The sequence below is a fragment of the Pristis pectinata genome, chromosome 2 (genome assembly GCF_009764475.1).
Source record: "Pristis pectinata isolate sPriPec2 chromosome 2, sPriPec2.1.pri, whole genome shotgun sequence".
NCBI lineage: Eukaryota > Metazoa > Chordata > Chondrichthyes > Rhinopristiformes > Pristidae > Pristis > Pristis pectinata.
This window is the reverse complement of record NC_067406.1, coordinates 141,701,453-141,720,238: the sequence shown is the minus strand read 5'-3', so window position 1 is coordinate 141,720,238 and position 18,786 is coordinate 141,701,453. Positions and strand designations below refer to the sequence as shown.

The 18,786-nt window shown below is 46.9% G+C and overlaps 1 protein-coding gene across 2 annotated transcripts in view; it reads left to right on the top strand.

The window, feature by feature from the left end:
• Positions 1–6,215: 6,215 nt before the first annotated feature.
• LOC127567401 (alcohol dehydrogenase class-3) overlaps positions 6,216–18,786 on the top strand; it is a 34,651-nt gene continuing 22,080 nt past the window's right edge. The window contains exons 1-2 of one of the 2 annotated variants that reach the window (XM_052010278.1): positions 6,216–6,337; positions 17,201–17,302. In XM_052010278.1, coding sequence (XP_051866238.1) covers positions 6,317–6,337; positions 17,201–17,302 — 123 coding nt within the window. In that variant the 5' untranslated portion in view covers positions 6,216–6,316. Of the gene's footprint in view, positions 6,338–11,069; positions 11,196–17,200; positions 17,303–18,786 lie in introns of those variants that run through there. The other variant, XM_052010276.1, reaches the window with a different exon arrangement.

The following is an 18,786-nucleotide window of genomic DNA, read 5'->3' as shown; positions in this document are numbered from 1 at the left end:
GCTTGTGGTTCAAGTTCCACTCCAGAGACTTGAGCTCAAAATCCTGGTCAGCCCCTGTACAGTACAGGGGGAGACTTACAGTGTCTGAGGCAGCTTTTAGAAGATAAAATGTTAATTCAAATTCCTGTTTGCTCTTTCAGGTACAGAGCCCACAGTGATATTTCAAAGAGTCTTCCCCAGTGTTGTCGAGAGAGACAGCATGGAAACAGACCCTTTGGCCCATTGAGTCCACTGACCACCCATATACACTAATCTTACACTAACCCCATTTCTACTGTCCCGACATCCCCATCAACTCTCCCCAGATTCTAGGGGAAGTTTACAGCGGCTAATTAACCTACCAACCCGCACGTCTTTGGGATGGTGGAGGAAACCAGAGTAGCTGGAGAAAGCTCATGCGGTCACAGGGAGAACATGCAAACTCCACACAGACAGTGCCCGAGGTCAGGATTGAACCGGGGTCTCTGGCGCTGTCTACTAGTTGCACCACTGTGCTGTCCTGGCCAATGTTTATCCCTGATTGGATACAAATAACTGGATCACATCATGTGATGTTTGTGGAAGCTTCCTATGTGCAAATCAGCTGCAGTGTTTCCTACATTACAATAGTGACTGTCCATTGGTAAATTAAATTGGTAAATTGGTTTATTATTGTCACATGTACCGAGGTACAGTGAAAACCTTGTCTTGCATACCATTCATACAGATCAGTTCATTACACAGCCTTGAGGTAGTACAATGTAAAACAATACAGAATGCAGAATAAAGTGTTACAATTACAGAGAAAGTGCAGTGCAGGCAGACAATAAGGTGTAAGCCCATAACCAGGTAGATTGTGAGGTCAAGAGTCCATCTTATCGTACCAGTGGACCGTTCAATAGGCTTATAACAATGGGATAGAAGCTGTCCTTCAGCCTGGTGGTACGTGCTTTCAGGCTTTTGTATCTTCTGCCCATTGGGAGGAGGGAGAAGAGAGAATGTCTGGGTGGGTGGGGACTTTGATTATGCTGGCTGCTTTACTAAGGCAGTGAGAAGTGTAGACAGAGTCACGGGGGGGAGCCTGGTTTCCGTGATGTGCTGAGCTGTGTCCACAGCTCCCTACAGTTTCTTGCGGTCACGGTTGCCATACCAAGCCATAAAACACTGGGGCAGATAGCAGGTGCTGCATCAATAAATCCTTCCTTTTCTAAAAGCTGCCCCAGCTTGGCTCCATCATTTCAGACCAGGAGATTTCGTGTTGGAAGGAGCACAGATTCCCATCATTGTTGCAATTGGAGTTCCGCATAAGGAAGCAAGCCTGGGCTGATGGTGATGCCCTGTCCGAGATAAAAAGCAGGAGAGATTTACCAGGCACGCAGAGATGATGGGAAAGTGGAGAAGCAGTGACTGGTCAGCTGAAGAGAAGTTTAAAAGAGAAATTTAACAGATGATAAAAATTCTGAATGCCAAATAAAGTCATAGAGCCATACAGCATGGAAACAGGCCCTTCAGCCCAACTGGTCCATGCCAACCAAGGTGCCCACTAAGCTGGTCCCACTTGCCCACGTTTGGCCCATATCCCTCTAAACCTTTCCTATCCATGTACCTGTCCAATGTTGTTAACGTACCTGCCTCATCCACTTCCTCTGGCACCTCCTGACCACCCTCTGGGTGAAAAGGTTGCCTTTTCCCTCAGGATCCTATTAAATCACTCCCCTTAAACCTCTGCTCTCCAGTTCTTGATTCCCCAAACCTTAGTGGTAAGAAAATCTTGCAATTAAACTGCAACTTTCGCGTGTGGTTCCTGTCGGGTTGGGAACAAGGCAGCCACTGAAACTTCTGACAGTGATAACGACATGGATCAGAATCATCTGTTTTCAGTAATGCTGCTTCAGGGAAAAATCATAGAATCAGGGAAAGTTACCGCACCTGAGGCCATTTATCTCATCATAACCATATCGCTGTTAAGATAAAGGTCTAAGTAAAAATGTGATAACACTCAGACCATTGATGCAGCCAGAATGTACATACTGCTTTAACAAGGAAGAAATGATAGTTGATTAACAAACACAATGCACTGTTGACAGTTGTTGGTGGTGTGGAGGGTAGTCCTAGGCTAATTTGGCATCATGCTCAGCATAGACATTGTGGGCCAAAGGGCCTGTTCCCGTGTTGTACTGTTCTATGTTCTATGTACGGGGCGATATTGATGTGTTGGGGAAAGGAGCTGAGAAATGACAGATGGAACTTAATCCTGATAAATCTGAGGTGATGGATTTTGGGAACACTAATGAAGCTAAGACATACACCATGTCCTAGGTCCTTGGGAGTATTGATGAACAGAGGGATCTGGGCGTCAAAGTCCAAAGATCCTTGAAGGTGTCAGCACTGGAAGATAACATGGATAACAAAGGTATATGGGATACAGGCCTTCATTCATCAGGGTACTGAGTACAATAGCAGGGAGGTTATGCTCCAACTTTATAAAGCACTGGTTAGGCTGGAAGGCCTGTTACCAAGCTGTATGATTCTACTAGCAGACCGCACTGGGAGTAATGTGTGCATTTCTGGTCACCACACTATAGGAAGGATTGGTATTCGTATTGGCTTATTGTCACTTGTACTGAGGTACAGTGAGAAACTTGTCTTGCATACCAATTGTACAGGTCAATTCATTACACAGTGCAGTACATTGAGGTAGTACAGAGTGCATTGAGGTTGTACAGGTAAAAACAATAACAGTACAGAGTAAAGTGTCACAGCTACAGAGAAAGTGCAGTGCAATAAGGTGCAAGGTCACAACAAGGTAGATCGTGAGGTCATAGTCCATCTCGTTGTATAAGGGAACCGTTCAATAGTCTTATCACAGTGGGATAAAAGCTGTCCTAAGTCTGGTGGTACGTGCCCTCAGGCTCCTGTATCTTCTACCTGATGGAAGAGGAGAGAAGAGAGAATGTCTCGGGTGGGTGGGGTCTTTGATTACGCTGGCTGCTTCACCAAGGCAGCAAGAGGTAAAGACAGAGGGAAGGCTGGTGTCCGTGATGCACTGGCCTGTGTCCACAACTCTTTGCAGTCCTGGGCAGAGCAGTTGCCATACCAAGCCGTGATACATCTAGATAGGATGCTTTCTATTGTGCATCGGTAAAAGTTGGTGAGTGTCAAAGGGAACAAACCAAATTTCTTTAGCCTCCTGAGGAAGTAGAGGCACTGGTGAGCTTTCTTGGCCATGGCATCTATGTGATTTGACCAGGACAGGCTGTTGGTGATGTTCACTCCCAGGAACTTGAAGCTCTCAACCCTCTCAACCTCAGCACCATTGCTGTAGACAGGTGCATGTACACTGCCCCCTTTCCTGAAGTCAATGACCAGCTCTTTTGTTTGTGAGAGTGCTGGAGAGGAGATTCACCAGGATGTTGCCTGGGACAAAGCAGTTCAGTTCTGAGGAGAGTCTGGATCTGTTCTCCCTGAAGTGGAGGAGGTTGAGAGGGGACATGATTGACGTATATAAAATTATGAGAGGCATAGATAAGGTAGGCTGCAGGAAACTTTTCCCCTTGGATAAAACTAGAACTCACAGATTTAGGGTAAGGGATAAGAGATTTAGAAGGGAGTTGAAGCTTTTTCACCCAGAGTGTGGCGAGTACCTGGAACATACTGCCAGAGAGAGTGGTGGAAGCAGAGTCACTGACAGCACTTAAAGAGTGTCTGGATGAGCACTTGAATTACTGAGGCACAGAGGGCTGCAGACCAAGTGCTGGAATATGGGACTGATACGGCTGGGTGTCCATAGGTCAGCATCGACCTGGTGGGCCGAATGGCCTGTTTCAATGCTTTATGACTCTATGATATTTAAGGGTGTGGTTATGTGAACAATACCATGTAAAGGAAAGGGGACTTCTGTCCAGACCGCACACACGAACGAGCGTTTGAGAGACTGGTGGGATGGATTTGCCGGCTGCAGGAATGTTCTGCCTCATGGGAACTCAGTTTGCTGCCACATCATTGCATCTTGCAGAGAAACCTGAACGGCTGAGTTAAGTTACACGCCGCCCTTGGTTGGCCTATGTTTGTATTTAAATATGTTGCCGGGCGGCCGAATTTCTGACTTGCAAACTGTTCAGGTCACGGATAGTTCTCAAGAAGGGTAACCCGTTGTAACCTGGGGAGGATCTGTGGATTGTGATTAGCTGGGATCTAACCACCCATGCCTGTAGCACGTCACCAACCACAGCTGACAACCTGAGAAGTTGTTTATTCCCACTTGTTGCTTTCTATCTTTAAACCATTTCTCAACACATGCCAATACCCGACTCTCAATTCCACGTGCTCTAACCTTGTCAATCAGCCTCTTGTATCACCACTCTTTGGTGGAAACATTTTCCTCAGTTCCACTCTACCAATTTAACATAGTACATAGTTTGCTGTAAGTGGCATCAGAGGTAGACAGGGTGGTGAAGATGGCTTTTGGCACGCTGGTCTTCATCAGTCAGGGCATTGAATATAAAAGTTGAGACGTTATGTTTCAGTTGTACAAGACATTGGTGAGGTCACACCTGGAGCACTGTGTACAGTTTTGGTCACCTTGTTATAGGAAAGACATGGTTAAACTGGAAATAGTGCAGAGAAGACTTACGAGGATGTTGCCAGGAGGGCCTGAGTTATGGGGAGAGGTTGGGCAGGCTGGGACTCTATTCCTTGGAGCATAGGAGGTTGAGGGGCATAGATAAGGTGAATGCACTTGTTCTTCTTCCACCCGGGAAAGGGAATCAAAAACTAGAAGGCACAGGTTTAGGGTGAAAGGGGAAAGACTTCAAAAGGACCTGAGGGGCAACTTCATGCAGAGGGTGGACCATATATGGAACGAGCTGCCAGAGAAAGTGGTTGAGGTGGGTACAAAAACATTTAAAAGAATTTTATCCTCACCAATTTTTATAGATGGACCATAGAAAACATGCTATCAAAATGCATCACAGCTTGGTTTGGTACCCACTCTGCCTGAGACTATAAGAAACAGCACTTCATGGAAACCAACCTCCCCTCCATGGACTCTGTCTACACTTCTCACTGCCTCGGCAAAGCAGGCAGCATAATCAAAGACCTCACCCACCCTGGACTTTCTCTCTTCTTCCCCCTTACATTGGACAGAAGATACAAAAGCCTGAAAGCATGTACCACCAGGCTCAAGGACAGCTTCTATTCCGCTGTTATAAAACTATTGAACAGACCTCTTGTACGATAAGGTGGACTCTTGACCTCACAATCTACATGTGACAACAATGAACCAATTTACATTTGGATAAGTTTATTATTGTCACGTACTGAGGTACAGTTAAAAACTTGTCTTGCATACCGTTCGTACTCACCATTTCATCACATCAGTGCATTGAGGTAGTACAAGGGAAAACAATAACAGAATGCAGAATAAAGTGTTACAGTTACAGAGAAAGTGCAGTGCAGGCAGACAACAAGGTGCAAGGCTGTAACGAGGTAGATTGTGAGGTGAAGAGTCCACCTTATTGTATTAAGTGGCCATTCAATAGTCTTATAACAGTGGGATGGAAGTTGTCCTTGAGCCCGGTGGTAGGGTTTAGAAGGATATGGGCCAAACACTGGCAAATGGGAGTAGTTTAGGTGGGCATCTTGGCCGACATGAACGAGCTGGGCTGAAGGTCCAGTTCCTGTGCTGTATGACTTTCCGAGGCTCCATCTCCACAACCCCAGTTGACAACCTCACTGCTAAGGGGAACTGGCTCTTCCTATTCCCCTTGTCTAGGACCCCATGATCTTACACACCAGGAATATGGACCCCACCTCCTGTGTAAATCAGTAGCATGGGATCTTTTGCTGACATCTGACAGAGCGGGTGGGGCTCTGGTTGAATTACGCACGGCTCCTCCGACCGGATTTTGTGCTCAAGCCTCGGCCACGGCTGCCTGAGTCAGAGACCCGATGCGCTTCCCACTGACCCACGGCTGCAGTCCCACGATAACCCGGCGCTCTCCTATGTCGTGAGGGGACGTGCGGCAGTTCCCCGCGCCTTCGCCGGCCGCAAGCACTGCAACCCGGGGACACCAGATCTCCCCCACACCACCCCCCCCCCCCCCACGACTTCCCTCCTCAGGGGGCGGGCTCACGGCGTGAAGCTCCTCCCCCACCCCCATGCGAAGGCAGACGTCGGCGGCTCAACTCGGTTTACCCAACCAGAGGCAGGGCGCCTGTGATTGACATCCGCAGTGGCCATTCGCAGGGTAGACGTGCGCAGTCCCTCTCCTTGCCGCTCTTTGCCGCAGCGACTTGAGCAGAGCGGAGATTGTCTCGTTTCTGCGGTGCTGGGAATATGGCGGGGACCGCAGGCCAGGTGAGGGGGAATGGGACAGGGCCGGGGGCCAGGGGCCAGGGGCAGGGGTGAAGGCTGCACTGCGAGGATCCAGGGTCCGGCTCATGTAACCAGTGTAGCCGATCGCAACAATGTAACAGCTCCACACGCAACATTGTATCGGGGCGCTGCCGCAGGGCCGCCCGTCTCCCCGAAGGGTAAAGGGTCGCGTATTGCTATTCGGGGAGGGGGGCCTTAAAACCAGTTGGGTGCTGCCCGCTTGAGGGATTTGGGGTTCTCCATTATCAGACAGAAGGGGGTGAAGGATTAAACAAAGCACTGTTGCCAGCAAGGGTTGAACTCGGATCATCTGACAGGACTCGAGGTCTTTATGGAGCTGAGCATGCTTTATCCGGATTAGTGCGTAGCATTTCTAATGTACTTTCTTGTTACAGTTAATCAACCAGCAGCGTTCCAATTTTAGAGTGCAAAATGAAAAAAAATCAAGATTGCACACAACTTCTGAATTGGTTGAATTTTTTTTGGTGTTTTTATTGCATTTTGAAGTACCACAGAGCATATTGTGTGCAGTTCTGGTCGCCGCATTACAGGAAGGGTGTGGAGGCTTTGGAGAGGGTACAGAAGAGGTTCACCAGGATGCTGCCTGGATTAGAGGGTGTGAGCTAAAAGGGGAGGTTGGACACACTTGGGTTGTTTTCGCTGGAGTGTCGGAGGCTGAGAGGAGACCTGATTGAAGTTTATAAAGTTATGAGAGGCATAGATAGGGTAGACAGGGTCTTTTTCCTGGGGTAGAAATGTCAAACGCTAGAAGACACACACAAAATGCTGGAGGAACATGTGTACTGGAAGACATACATTTAAGATGAGAGGGGGCAAGTTTTTCTTAGAGACTGGTGGGTGCCTGGAACGGGCTGCCAAGGGGTAATGGTGGAAGCAGATACGACAGTGGCGTTTAAGAGGCAGTTAGACACATGAATATGCAGGGATGGAGGGATATGGATCGTTTGCAGGCAGAAAAGATTTAGTTTAATTCGGTAACATATTGGGTATTGGTATTGGTTTATTATTGTCACTTGTACTGAGGTACAGTGAAAAACTTGTCTCACAAACTGATCGTACAGGTCAATTCATTACACAGTGCAGTTACATCAAGTTAGTACAGAGTGCATTGATGTAGTACAGGTAAAAACAATAACAGTACAGAGTAAAGTGTCACAGCTACAGAGAAAATGTGCAATAAGGTGCAAGGTCACAACAAGGTAGATCGTGAGGTCATAGTCCATCTCATTGTATAAGGGAACTGTTCAATAGTCTTATCGCAGTGGGGTAGAAGCTGTCCTTAGATCTGGCAGTATGTGCCCTCAGGCACCTGTATCTTCTATTTGATGGAAGAGGAGAGAAGAGAGAATGTCCCGGGTGGATGGGGTCTTTGATTGTGCTGGCTGCTACACCAAGACAACGAGAGGTAAAGACAGAGTCCAAGGAGGGGAGACTGGTGTCCGTGATGCGCTGGGCTGTGTCCACAACTCTCTGCAGCTTCTTGCGGTCTTGGGCAGAGCAGTGATACATCCAGATAGGATGCTTTCTATGGTGCATCGGTAAAAGTTGGTGAGAGTCAAAGGGGACAAACCAAATTTCCATAGAACCATACAGCACAAAACAGGCCCTTCGGCCCATCATGTTGTGCCATCCATCAGACCACCCTCACACTACCTAACCCCTTCCTCCCGCATATCCCTCTATCTCACATTCCTCCATATGCCTATCCAACAAGCTCTTGAACCTGTTCAATGTATCTGCCTCCACCACCACCCCAGGCAGTGCATTCCATGCACCAACCACTGTCTGGGTGAAAAACCTCCCTCTGACATCTCCCCTGAACCTCCCACCCATAACCTTAAAGCCATGACCTCTCGTCTTGAGCATTGGTGCCCTGGGAAGGAGGCGCTGACTGTCTACTCTATCTATTCCTCTCAATATTTTATATACCTCTATCATGTCTCCTCTCATCCTCCTCCTTTCCAGTGAATAAAGCCCTAGCACCTTAAGCCTCTCCTCATATTCAATACTCTCCAGTCCAGGCAGCATCCTGGTAAATCTCCTCTGCACCCTATCCAATGCCTCCACATCCTTCCTATAATGAGGCGACCAGAACTGAACACAGTACTCTAAGTGTGGCCTAACTAGAGTTTTGCCTCCTGAGGAAGTAGAAGCGCTGGTGAGCTTTCTTGGCCATGGTGTCCACGTGGTTTGTCCAGGACAGGTTGTTGGTGATGTTCACTCCCAGGAACTTGAAGCTGTCAACCCTCTCGACCTCAGCACCATTGATGTAGACAGGTGTATGTACACTGCCCCCTTTCCTGAAGTCAATGACCAGCTCTTTAGTTTTGTTGACATTTGAGGGAAAGGTTGTTGTCATGACACCATTCCCCTAAGCTCTCTATCTCCTTCCTGTACTCAATGCACAATGTGCAGACATTGTGGGCCAAAGGGCCTGTTCCTGTGCAGTACTGTTCTGTGTTCTGTTAAATTCAAAAATTTGTATTTGTAGAACCTCTTTCAGTTTCTCAGGACTTTGTGCTGGTGCATTACATTTTGAAGTGTGTGCCGGCATCTGTGGAGAGGGAAGCAGAGTAAAGGTCACTAACCTGATGCACTAACTCAGTTTCTCTCTCCATAGATGCTGCCTGACTCCCTGAACTTCCGGAATTTTATTATTTTTATTCCAGATTTCCAATTCTGTGTTTTTTGTTTGCTTTTTCACTTTGAATTGTCGTCAGTGGGTGTGAATAGATGTGGCAGCCAGCTTTTACACAATCGAAATTAATCTGTTGTGTTCAGTGGGGACATGGCTTTACTTTAACATGTGAAAGACGACATGCATAGTAATTTGGAGAGAAACTGGGAAAGCTCATGGAATTATAACAAGCAAGTGGTGCCATAGGAGGTGTTTCTCCCACACAAGCTGTTCTCTCTCTACTTGTCACCACACGATAGGAGGGATGTGATTTTAAACGGAGAGGGTGCAGTAAAGATTCACGAGGATGTTGCCTGGAGTGGAGGGCTTGTGTTGTAAGGAGAGATTGACAGGCTGGGTCTGTTTTCCCTGGAGTGAAGGAGGCTGAGGGGTGACCTGATGGTGGTTTATAAATTTAAGAGGCATAGATAGGGAAGATAGTCAGAGTGGAGACACGAGAGAGACTGCGGATTCTGGAAATCTGGAGCAACACACAAAAAGCTGGAGGAACTCAGCAGGACAGGCAGCATCTGTGGAGGGAGATGGACAGTCGGCATTTCAGGTCAAGACCCTTCATCTGGACTGGAAAGGAAGAGGGCAGAAGCCAGAGTAAAAAGGTAGGGGAGGGGGGAGGAGCGCACGCAGGCAGGGGACAGGTGAGTCCGGGGGGAGGTAGGTGGGCGGGGGAGGGAGAATGAAAGGGAGTGATCTCAGAAGGTGAGAGGTGATAGGTGGAGGAGGCATAGGGCAGTAGGAGAGGACAGTGGACCATGGAATAAAGGGAAGGAGGTGGGGAATAGATGGGCAGGTCATGAGGGCGGGGGAGGGGAAAGAGGGGTGAGGGGGGCCACAGGAATGAGGGAAAACAAAGGGAGAGAGGGGAGGGGTTGCCAGAAGTTAGAGAAATCGATGTTGATGCCATCAGGTTGGAGACTCCCAAGGCGAAATATGAGCTGTTGTTCCTCCAACCTGCGTCTGGCCTCAACGTGGCAGTAGAGGAGGCCGTGGACAGCCGTGTCAGTGTGGGAGTGGGATGTGGAACGGAAGTGGGTGACCACCGGGAGGTCCTGGCTTTTACGGTGGACGGAGCAAAGGTGCTCGACGAAGCGGTCTCCCAGTCTGCGTGGGGTTACCGGTGAGCAGCCGGTGGAGGCAGGAACAGTAACAAGATTTAAGTGGCATCTGGACAGGAACAGAGGGATATAGAATTAATGCGGGCAAATGGGAGCGTAGAGGCAGCGGGTCAAAGGGCCTGTTTATTATGCTATGCAGTCTGATTCTACAGTGGGACATTGCTTAAGTAACCATTGTACATGCAGATATTATGTTTTGCTGTAAGTTCAGAGATTACATTTTCATCATCACCTCTCATTTTATTCGGGAAGTAGTTATTAAAGTTGTGAACTCTGGAGAAGGATTTGTAACTTTAGTGTTGTTGTTTATACCTTGTCAAGTTTCCCACAACCTATTTGTCCCACTGCCGTCTGGCCAGTGGTACCGGAGCATCTGGGCCAGAACTACTAGACTGTACAACAGTTATTTTCCCCCTGGTTGTCAGGCTCCTGAATACCCTGAAGGCAGTCTCAGACAAATGCCGCGTCAAAAGCCCTGGTTTGCACAACAGCGTATAAGAACTTTGGCTGCCGCTGAACATTTTATACAATTAGTGCTGTATTTTCTTCGTCCAACTTGGTTTTGCACTAACCCTGCACTAATTTTCTATTCTGTATATACCGTTTTTTGCACTATTTGTACTTGCACAATTTTTTTGTCTGCATTTATTATATGTCCTCTGTTCTATGTATGTCCTCTGTTCTATGTATGTCCTCTGTTGTGTGAGTCTGGGGGAAACGACATTTCGTTCCTCCATGTGTTTTTATAGCATATGGGTGAATAACAATAAAGTAACTTGAACTTGATCTGTAACCAGCAATCCATGACCCTCTTCATTTGCCAGAAGGATAGATCAAAGTTTAGTTACTGATTTACTTACTTAATTAAATATGGGATTGGCATCCCAGCACATGATTTATGCTCAGGTCTCAAAGTTCTTGCCAAGTTCTTGCTGTTCACCACCGTCCACAAGCGCCATGCGCTGGAGGAGTGGAAGGAGTTTGCGTTAACAACCCAGACTGTCTGCAGGTAACGGGGGAGCGGGTGGATGGGACAGGCAGAGTGGGGCTCGGGAGTCCCTGTTGGGAAGGGGGAACCTATACAGTGTGGGAAGGGGAAAGCTGTAAAGACGACAAAGGAGTCGGCATTTAGACCACACACCACACTCCACCTGAGGGGCAATTTTTTCACGCAGAGTGTGGTGAGTATATGGAACAAGCTGCCAGAGGAAGTGGGTGAGGCAGGTACAACAGTATCATTTAAGAAGCACTTGGATAGGTACATGGAGGGGCGGGGCTTGGAGGGATATGGGCCGAATGCAGGAAATTGGGACTAGCTGTGTGGGCACCGTGGTTGGCATGGACTGGTTTTGGGCCGAAGGGCCTGTATCTATGCTGTATTGCTCTATGACTAGAGCCTTTTGACTCGGACACTCAGCCATGACTGTATCCTAGAATATTACACAATTTGAATTCCCCACAACTATCTCTCCCTCTCTCCCAGCCTGCAGTACTTCATCCTGGGTGCTCCAGTCTAGCTCTGCACCCCCCCTCACCCGAACCGAAATTTGGCTGCTAATGTCTATAAGATGAGGGATGTGGATTTTTCGGAGGTTGGCTGTGATTCAGTGGGCAGCCTGCACTGAGTCAGAAGCAGAGGGTTGAGATTTGAGCACAACATCTGAGCTAAAGTGCCAATTCCCCATTTAATTAAATTTTATTACCTTTTCTGTATCTGTCATTCTGACTGAGGAAGCTGGTGGAGGACATCAGCAGACAAACTTTCAGCTGCAGCCTGCAATCCACAGAGACCTTCCTCGGTGGGAATGAAAGGTAAACAAAGTATGCCTGAAACCCCTTCTCCTCCCAGTGTAGGGGACGTTCATCAGCAAATGCTGCCGACTACCTTGTTCCAGGGCAGGAGTACGTGCTGAGGGATGCACTGAAGCTCAGTGCAGCCAACGCAAAGGCTTCATGGGGAAGGACTGCAGTCTAAGGTCCTGCTGCCACTGGACACTGAGGGATTGGGTCCTGTGTAACAGTTTCTCAAACACTTTGTGGGTACATTTGTGTCCCACAAGGCTGCATCCTCAGCCCCTACTCTACTTCCTATATACTCATGACTGTGTGGCCAGATTCTGCTCTAACTCCATCTACAAGTTTGCGGATGACACTACCGTAGTGGGCCATTTCTCAAATAATGATGAGTCAGAGTACAGGAAGGAAATAAAGAGCCTAGTGGCATGGTGTCACGACAACAGCCTTTCCCTCAGTGTCAGCAAAACAGAAGAGCTGGTCATTGACTTGAAGGGAGGCGGTGCACATGCTCCTGTCTACATCAGTGGTGCTGAGGTCAAGAGGGTTGAGAGCTTCATGTTCTCAGGAGTGGACATCACCAACAGCCTGTCCTGGTCCAACCACGTAGACACCACGGCCAAGAAAGCTCACCAGTGCCTCTACTTCCTTAGGAAGCCAAAGAAATTTGGCTCTGACACTCACCAATTTTTATCAATGCACCATAGAAAGCATCCTATCCAGATATATCACTGCTTGGTATGGCAACTGCTCTGTCCATGACTGCAAGAAACTGCAGAGTTGTGGACATAGCTCAGCGCATCACGGAAACCAGCCTTCCTTCCATGGACTCTGTCTACACTTCTCGCTGTCTCGGTAAAGCAGCCAACATAATCAAAGACCCCACCCACCTCGGACATTCTCTCTTCTCCCCCCTCCCATCAGGCAGAAGATACAAAAGCCTGAAAGCACGTACCACCAGGCTCAAGGACAGCTTCTATCCTGCTGTTATAAGACTATTGAACAGTCCCCTAGTACGATAAGATGTACTCTTGACCTCACAACCTACCTCGTTATGACCTTGCACCTTATTGTCTGCCTGCACTGCACTTTCTCTGTAGCTGTGACACTTTATTCTGCATTCTGTTATTGTCTTACCCTGTACTACCTCAATGCACTGTGTAATGAATTGACCTGTACGAATGGCATGCAAGATAAGTGTTTCACTGTACCTCGGTACAAGTGACAATAATAAACTAGTTCCAATTTTGTAATGAGAATCCTGCGTGGCATTGATGCATTGAAATAAAGTTTACAAACTCTACCACCTTGAAGGATAAGGGCTACGGGTATATCGGAATAATGTTACCTACAAATTCCTGTCCAAGACACAAGCCATCCTGACTTGGTCCTTCATCAGACTCCTGGAATTTCCTGCCCAGCAGCAGCTTGAACTGACCTAAACTTGAAGCATTTAATTAACTAGGAGTTTGCATCCAGGAGGAGGCCATTTGGCTCATTGTGCCTGTGCTGGCTCCCGAAAGGATTTTGCTGTCCAACCCTCCCCAGGAACAACCCTTTAAACTTGCCGTGTGTGAGAGTCTGTTGGTGGGAAAAGATGAGATTTCTTTATTAGTCACACGTACATCAAGACACACAGTGAAATGCACCTTTTGCGTAGAGTGTTCTGGGGGCAGCCCGCAAGTGTCGCCACGCTCCCGGCACCAACATAGCATGCCCACAACTTCCTAACCTGTACGTCTTTGCAATGTGGGAGGAAACCGGAGCACCCAGAGGAAACCCACGCAGACACGGGGAGAACGTACAAACTCCTTGGAAGAAAGCTTCCTTTAGTATTTCCTTCAGTCTTCAGGCTTAAGGCTTATTTGAAGTTGTGATGCAAGAAGGTTAAGGTGGAGTATCTTATGACATGATTGGTTTTGGGTTAACTGAGGCATTTAAATATTAGTAAGGTTGAAATGCTTGTAAAATAAGGCTCCATTCATGTGGTTATCAGAATGGGGGGAGAATGAGTAAGATGCCCTTGTTCACTGGAGTTTGGGGGAATGAGAGGCCATCTCATGGAAACGTGAGAGGGATTGACGTTAGTTCCTGTTTCCTTTGGTTGCAGAGCCTACGTTGTAAACAAAGGATGTGATCAGCTGTGTTGAGGGCAACTTCTTCACTCAGAGTGTTGTGAATACTTAGTGGTTGAGTACCTTAAGATTCTTGTACACTGGGGATTGGATGGTTAAGGTGCAGCATCAGTCGTGATCAATGGATTGGCACAACAGGCAGCAAACCTCTATGACCGACCCTTGCTGTTTGTTGTATTCTTGTCCGATGGATCTGGCAGAGAAACTGAGGAATTAGATGGGCAACCCTGTGTGAGGAACAGAAGGCCTTTGAACTGTTGCATTACAAGTGCAATTGAACTTAAGTCCTTAATTGATTGTAAAAGTGAAGCAAATTCTTGGCAATTTAAAGCATAGACTGTCGGAGGAAGAGTACAGAGAGGGAGATTATTTGGAGAAAAACCTCTAAAGAACCAGCATAGGCATGGGAGACAGCACGGCCTTCTCCTGGGATGCCTTCAACTATTAGGTGAACAAAATTGTTTTTCCTAAGTACTTCGTAGAAGTTTTAAATTGTGATCCTCTAGTCAGAATGATAGATTGCTGGCTGGCAGTGATGCAAACTGAATGGAGCTGTAGCAAACTAGTTAAATTAGTTCCAGCCCGATCTAGACTTTGACTCATTTCCTGTTTACTTTCGTGTGAATCTTGTGCCAACTTAAATGGACAGCAAAGGACTGTCAGGGGAAGAAAGATCATGTGAATTCTCTGGGAACATTTTGATTGAAGTGTTCGGTGTATCCACTTGAGTATTGTGTTCAGTTCTGGTCGCCTCATGAAAGGAAGGATGGGGAAGCTTTAGAGAGGGTGCAGAGGAGATTTACCACAATGCTGCCTGGATTGGAGAGCATGTCTTATGAGGATAGGTTGAGTGAGCTGGGGCTTTTCTCTTTGGAGTGACAGAGGATGAGAGGTGACTTGATAGAGGTGTACAAGATGATAAGAGTCATAGATCGAGTGGACAGTCAGAGACTCTTTCCCAGGGTGACAATGGCTAACACGAGGGGACATAATTTTAAGGTGATTGGGGAAAGGTAGAAGGGGGATGTCAGAAGTAAGTTTTTTTTACACAGAGAGTGGTGGGTGTGTGGAACGCACTGCCTGCAGAGGTTGTGGGGGCAGATACATTAGGGACGTTGAAGAGACTTTCAGATAGCCACATGAATGATAGAGAAATGGAGGGGTATGTGGGAGGAAAGGATAGATAGATCTTAGAGCAGGATAAAACATCAGCACAACATTGTGGGGCAAAGGGCCTGTACTGTGCTCTAATGTTCTATGTTCTACAGTGGAAGGTCTGTGATTAAAGTAGTGAAGCATTTTCCTGGTTGGGGCTTGTTTGCTTCAGTCACTTACTACACAGTATTACCTTCTGAGAATGAATGGAATGGATTGTGGCTGGTGCATTGGTGCAGACCCCTGGCTTAAAGAGAGCCTCCTCTTCCTCAAACAAAAACAGAAATGCTGGAAGAACTCAGCCAGTCGAGCAGCATCTGTGGAAAGAGAAAGAGTTAGCGACCCTTCCTCAGAACTGAACTTTCCTCCTCTTCCTGTCTGGATATTATTCTTGTTGCATGTTATAACACTATGGGGTGTTGATTGAACCTAGGATGTTGGAAACAAGCAGGCAGGCCGAAGCACGCTCTCTCACTTCCTAGTTTCACACATTTTGTTACACTACATGTTCCACAAGTGCACTTAATGTATGCTTATTTACTCATCTAAGCAATGTTGAGTCTATCTGGCCACTGCCTGACAAATCCAATCATCCTAGACATCTGGGCAGGCAAGGTAGTGTAGCAGTTAGCGTGACGCTATTACAGCGCCAGCGACCTGGGTTCAATTCCGGCCGCTGTCTGTGAGGAGTTTGTACGTTCTCCCCGTGTCTGCGTGGGTTTCCTCCGGGTGCTCTGGTTTCCTCCCACGTTCCAAAAATGTACGGGTTAGGAAGTTGTGGGCATGCTATGTTGGCACCGGAAGCGTGGCGACGCTTGTGGGCTGCCCCCAGAACACTCTACGTAAAAGATGCATCTCACTGTGTGTTTCGATGTACATGTGACTAATAAATCATCTCTCATCTCATTTGGTCAATAAGTGTGTCGGCTTTGTCTTCTCCCCAATACCGGTTTAGCTCCACTGACTCCTCAGGTGGTCATTAGTGACCATCCCTTGATGAGGCAATATATTGCACTTTTCTCAGTAACTAGGGTTTTAACAACTAATGCGAGTATCATATTAAATAATATTTACACACTAAATCACATACATGTATATGGACATGCTAAAGACTGCTACATTATGACAGTGTGATCTCCTGGTTTGGTTCCAGTTGATACTGCAAGTTCCTTAAATACCCAACAAAATGTGTATCATTCATCATTTTGATATTTTCAATTGGTCTCAGTATCTTTTGCATCTTGCAGGGGTGGGGAGGGGGTTGAAAGAAGGGAGGAGTTCCAGGTTTCCATTCCCCTTCGTGGACAGGCTTATTTTTTTTTCTCTGGAGCGTTGGTGGCTGAGGGGAGACCTGATAGAAGTTTGTATATGAGAGGCATAGACAGAGTAGATAGGGTCTTTTTCCCGGGAAGGCAATATCAAATATGAGAGGGCTTCAGTTTAAGGTGAGGGGGGAAGTTTTTTTTACACAGAGAGTGAAAGGTGCTGTCTGGCGAAGTGGTGGAAGCAGATTACAATAGGAACATTTAACAGGCAATGAGACACACATATGAAGGTACTTCATGAAGGTTAAACATAAAACAGAATTTTCATCGTCATTTATCCTTATAAATAATGAGGAAACAAGTCTAAAGAAACCGACAGGATAGAAAAACCATTTGGCCCATTCTTGGTCTGCTGGCACTTTGACAAGGCTCTCCAGTTGGAGTAGGAAAGTGAGACTTTCCCCACAAGAAAGGATATAGACCGTGTGCAGGCATCGTGGTCAGCACAGACATGGTGGGCAGAAGGGCCTTTTCCTGTGCTGTACTGTTCTGTGTCCTACATTCTTCATGTGAGATGTTTTCTGAATGTCCGGGCTCTGATTTGAAGGTGATATCCCCTAGTGGGTTCCATCACTGAAATTCATTGAAATCTTCTGTTTTGACAGGTTATCAAATGCAGAGCTGCTGTTGCCTGGGAAGCAGGAAAACCCCTTTCTATCGAGGAAGTGGAAGTGGCTCCCCCAAAAGCTCATGAAGTTCGAATTCAGGTATGGAATAAATCCTGACCACTGTGAGACTAAGGGAGCTGGGGCTTTACTCTTTGGAGAGGAGGAAGATGAGAGGAGATGTGATAGAGGTGTACAAAATATTAAGAGGAATAGATAGAGTGGACAGCCAGCGCCTCTTTCCCAGGGCACCAATGCTCAATACAAGAGGGCCTGGCTTTAAAGTAATGGGTGGGAAGTTCAAGGGAGATATCAGAGGAAGGTTTTTTACCCAGAGAGTGGTTGGGGCATGGAATGTGCTGCCTGGGGCGATGGTGGAGGCAGGTACATTGGTCAAATTCGAGAGATTACTGGATAAACATGTGGAGGAATTTAAAATAGAGGGATATGTGGGAGGAAGGGGGTTAGATAGTCTTAGGCGAGGTTTAAAGGTCGGCACAACATTGTGGACTGAAGGGCCTGTATTATGCTGTACTGTTCTATGTTCTAAACTTAATTTCAAATTCCCAGGAGTGTGCTTAAAGAATCTTTTGGGTAACTTTTAAGTTTCTAAGTTTCATTTCCAACTTTATAAAGTTAAAACCCTTTGCTTCCATGGAGTAACTGTATGTTGGAGATGTTCTGATCAATGCAGTTGTTTAGTTTAACTTGACAAGTTAGATACATAGTCCTACAGCATAGAAACAGGCCCTTTGGCCCATTGAGTCCATGCCAACCGTCAAGTGCCCATTTACACTAATCCCAGTTTATTCTGTCCACGTGCCCTCAACTGTCCTGAGATTCTCCCACCCATCAAGACAAGGGACGATTTACAATGGCAAATTAATCCACCAACCAGCACGTCCTTGGGATGTGGAGGAAAATCCACACAGTCACAGGGAGACCTTGCAAACTCCACACAGTCAGCACCCGAGGTTGGGATGGAACAGAGCTGTGAGGCAGCGGTTCTACTCAATGCACCACAAGGCTCTGGACTATGTTATCAAGAGGATTGAACAGCAACTTTAAGTGGGAATTGTACACATTTGAAAAAGGAAGTTTTTCCAGGACTGTGGGGAAAGTCTCACTTTCCTACTCCAACAGGAGAGCCTCTTCAAAGTGCCAGCAGACCAAGAAAGGGCCAAATGGTCTCCTTTCTATCCTGTCAGTTTCCTTATACTTGTGTCCTCATTATTTATGAATAACTGAAAATTCTATTGTGTGTTTAATCTTCATAAAGTAACTTCATGCAGTGGGCAAACAAATAGAACTGTTGTTTGTTCTGATGCTCTGGGCACCTGTGTGATGCCATGTGCCTGTGATGCTGCTGCAAGTAAGTTTTTCATTGTACCTGTGCACACATGTACTCGTGCAGATGACAATAAACTCGACCTTGACTGTTAGGTATTTTAACAGAGAACAGTACAGCACAAGAAGAGGTCCTTTGACCTACAATGCTAAACACAGTGCCGAATTAAACTCGTTCTCTTCTGATCCCTATCCCTCCATCCCCTGCATATTCATGTGTGTAACAGTATCACATCTGC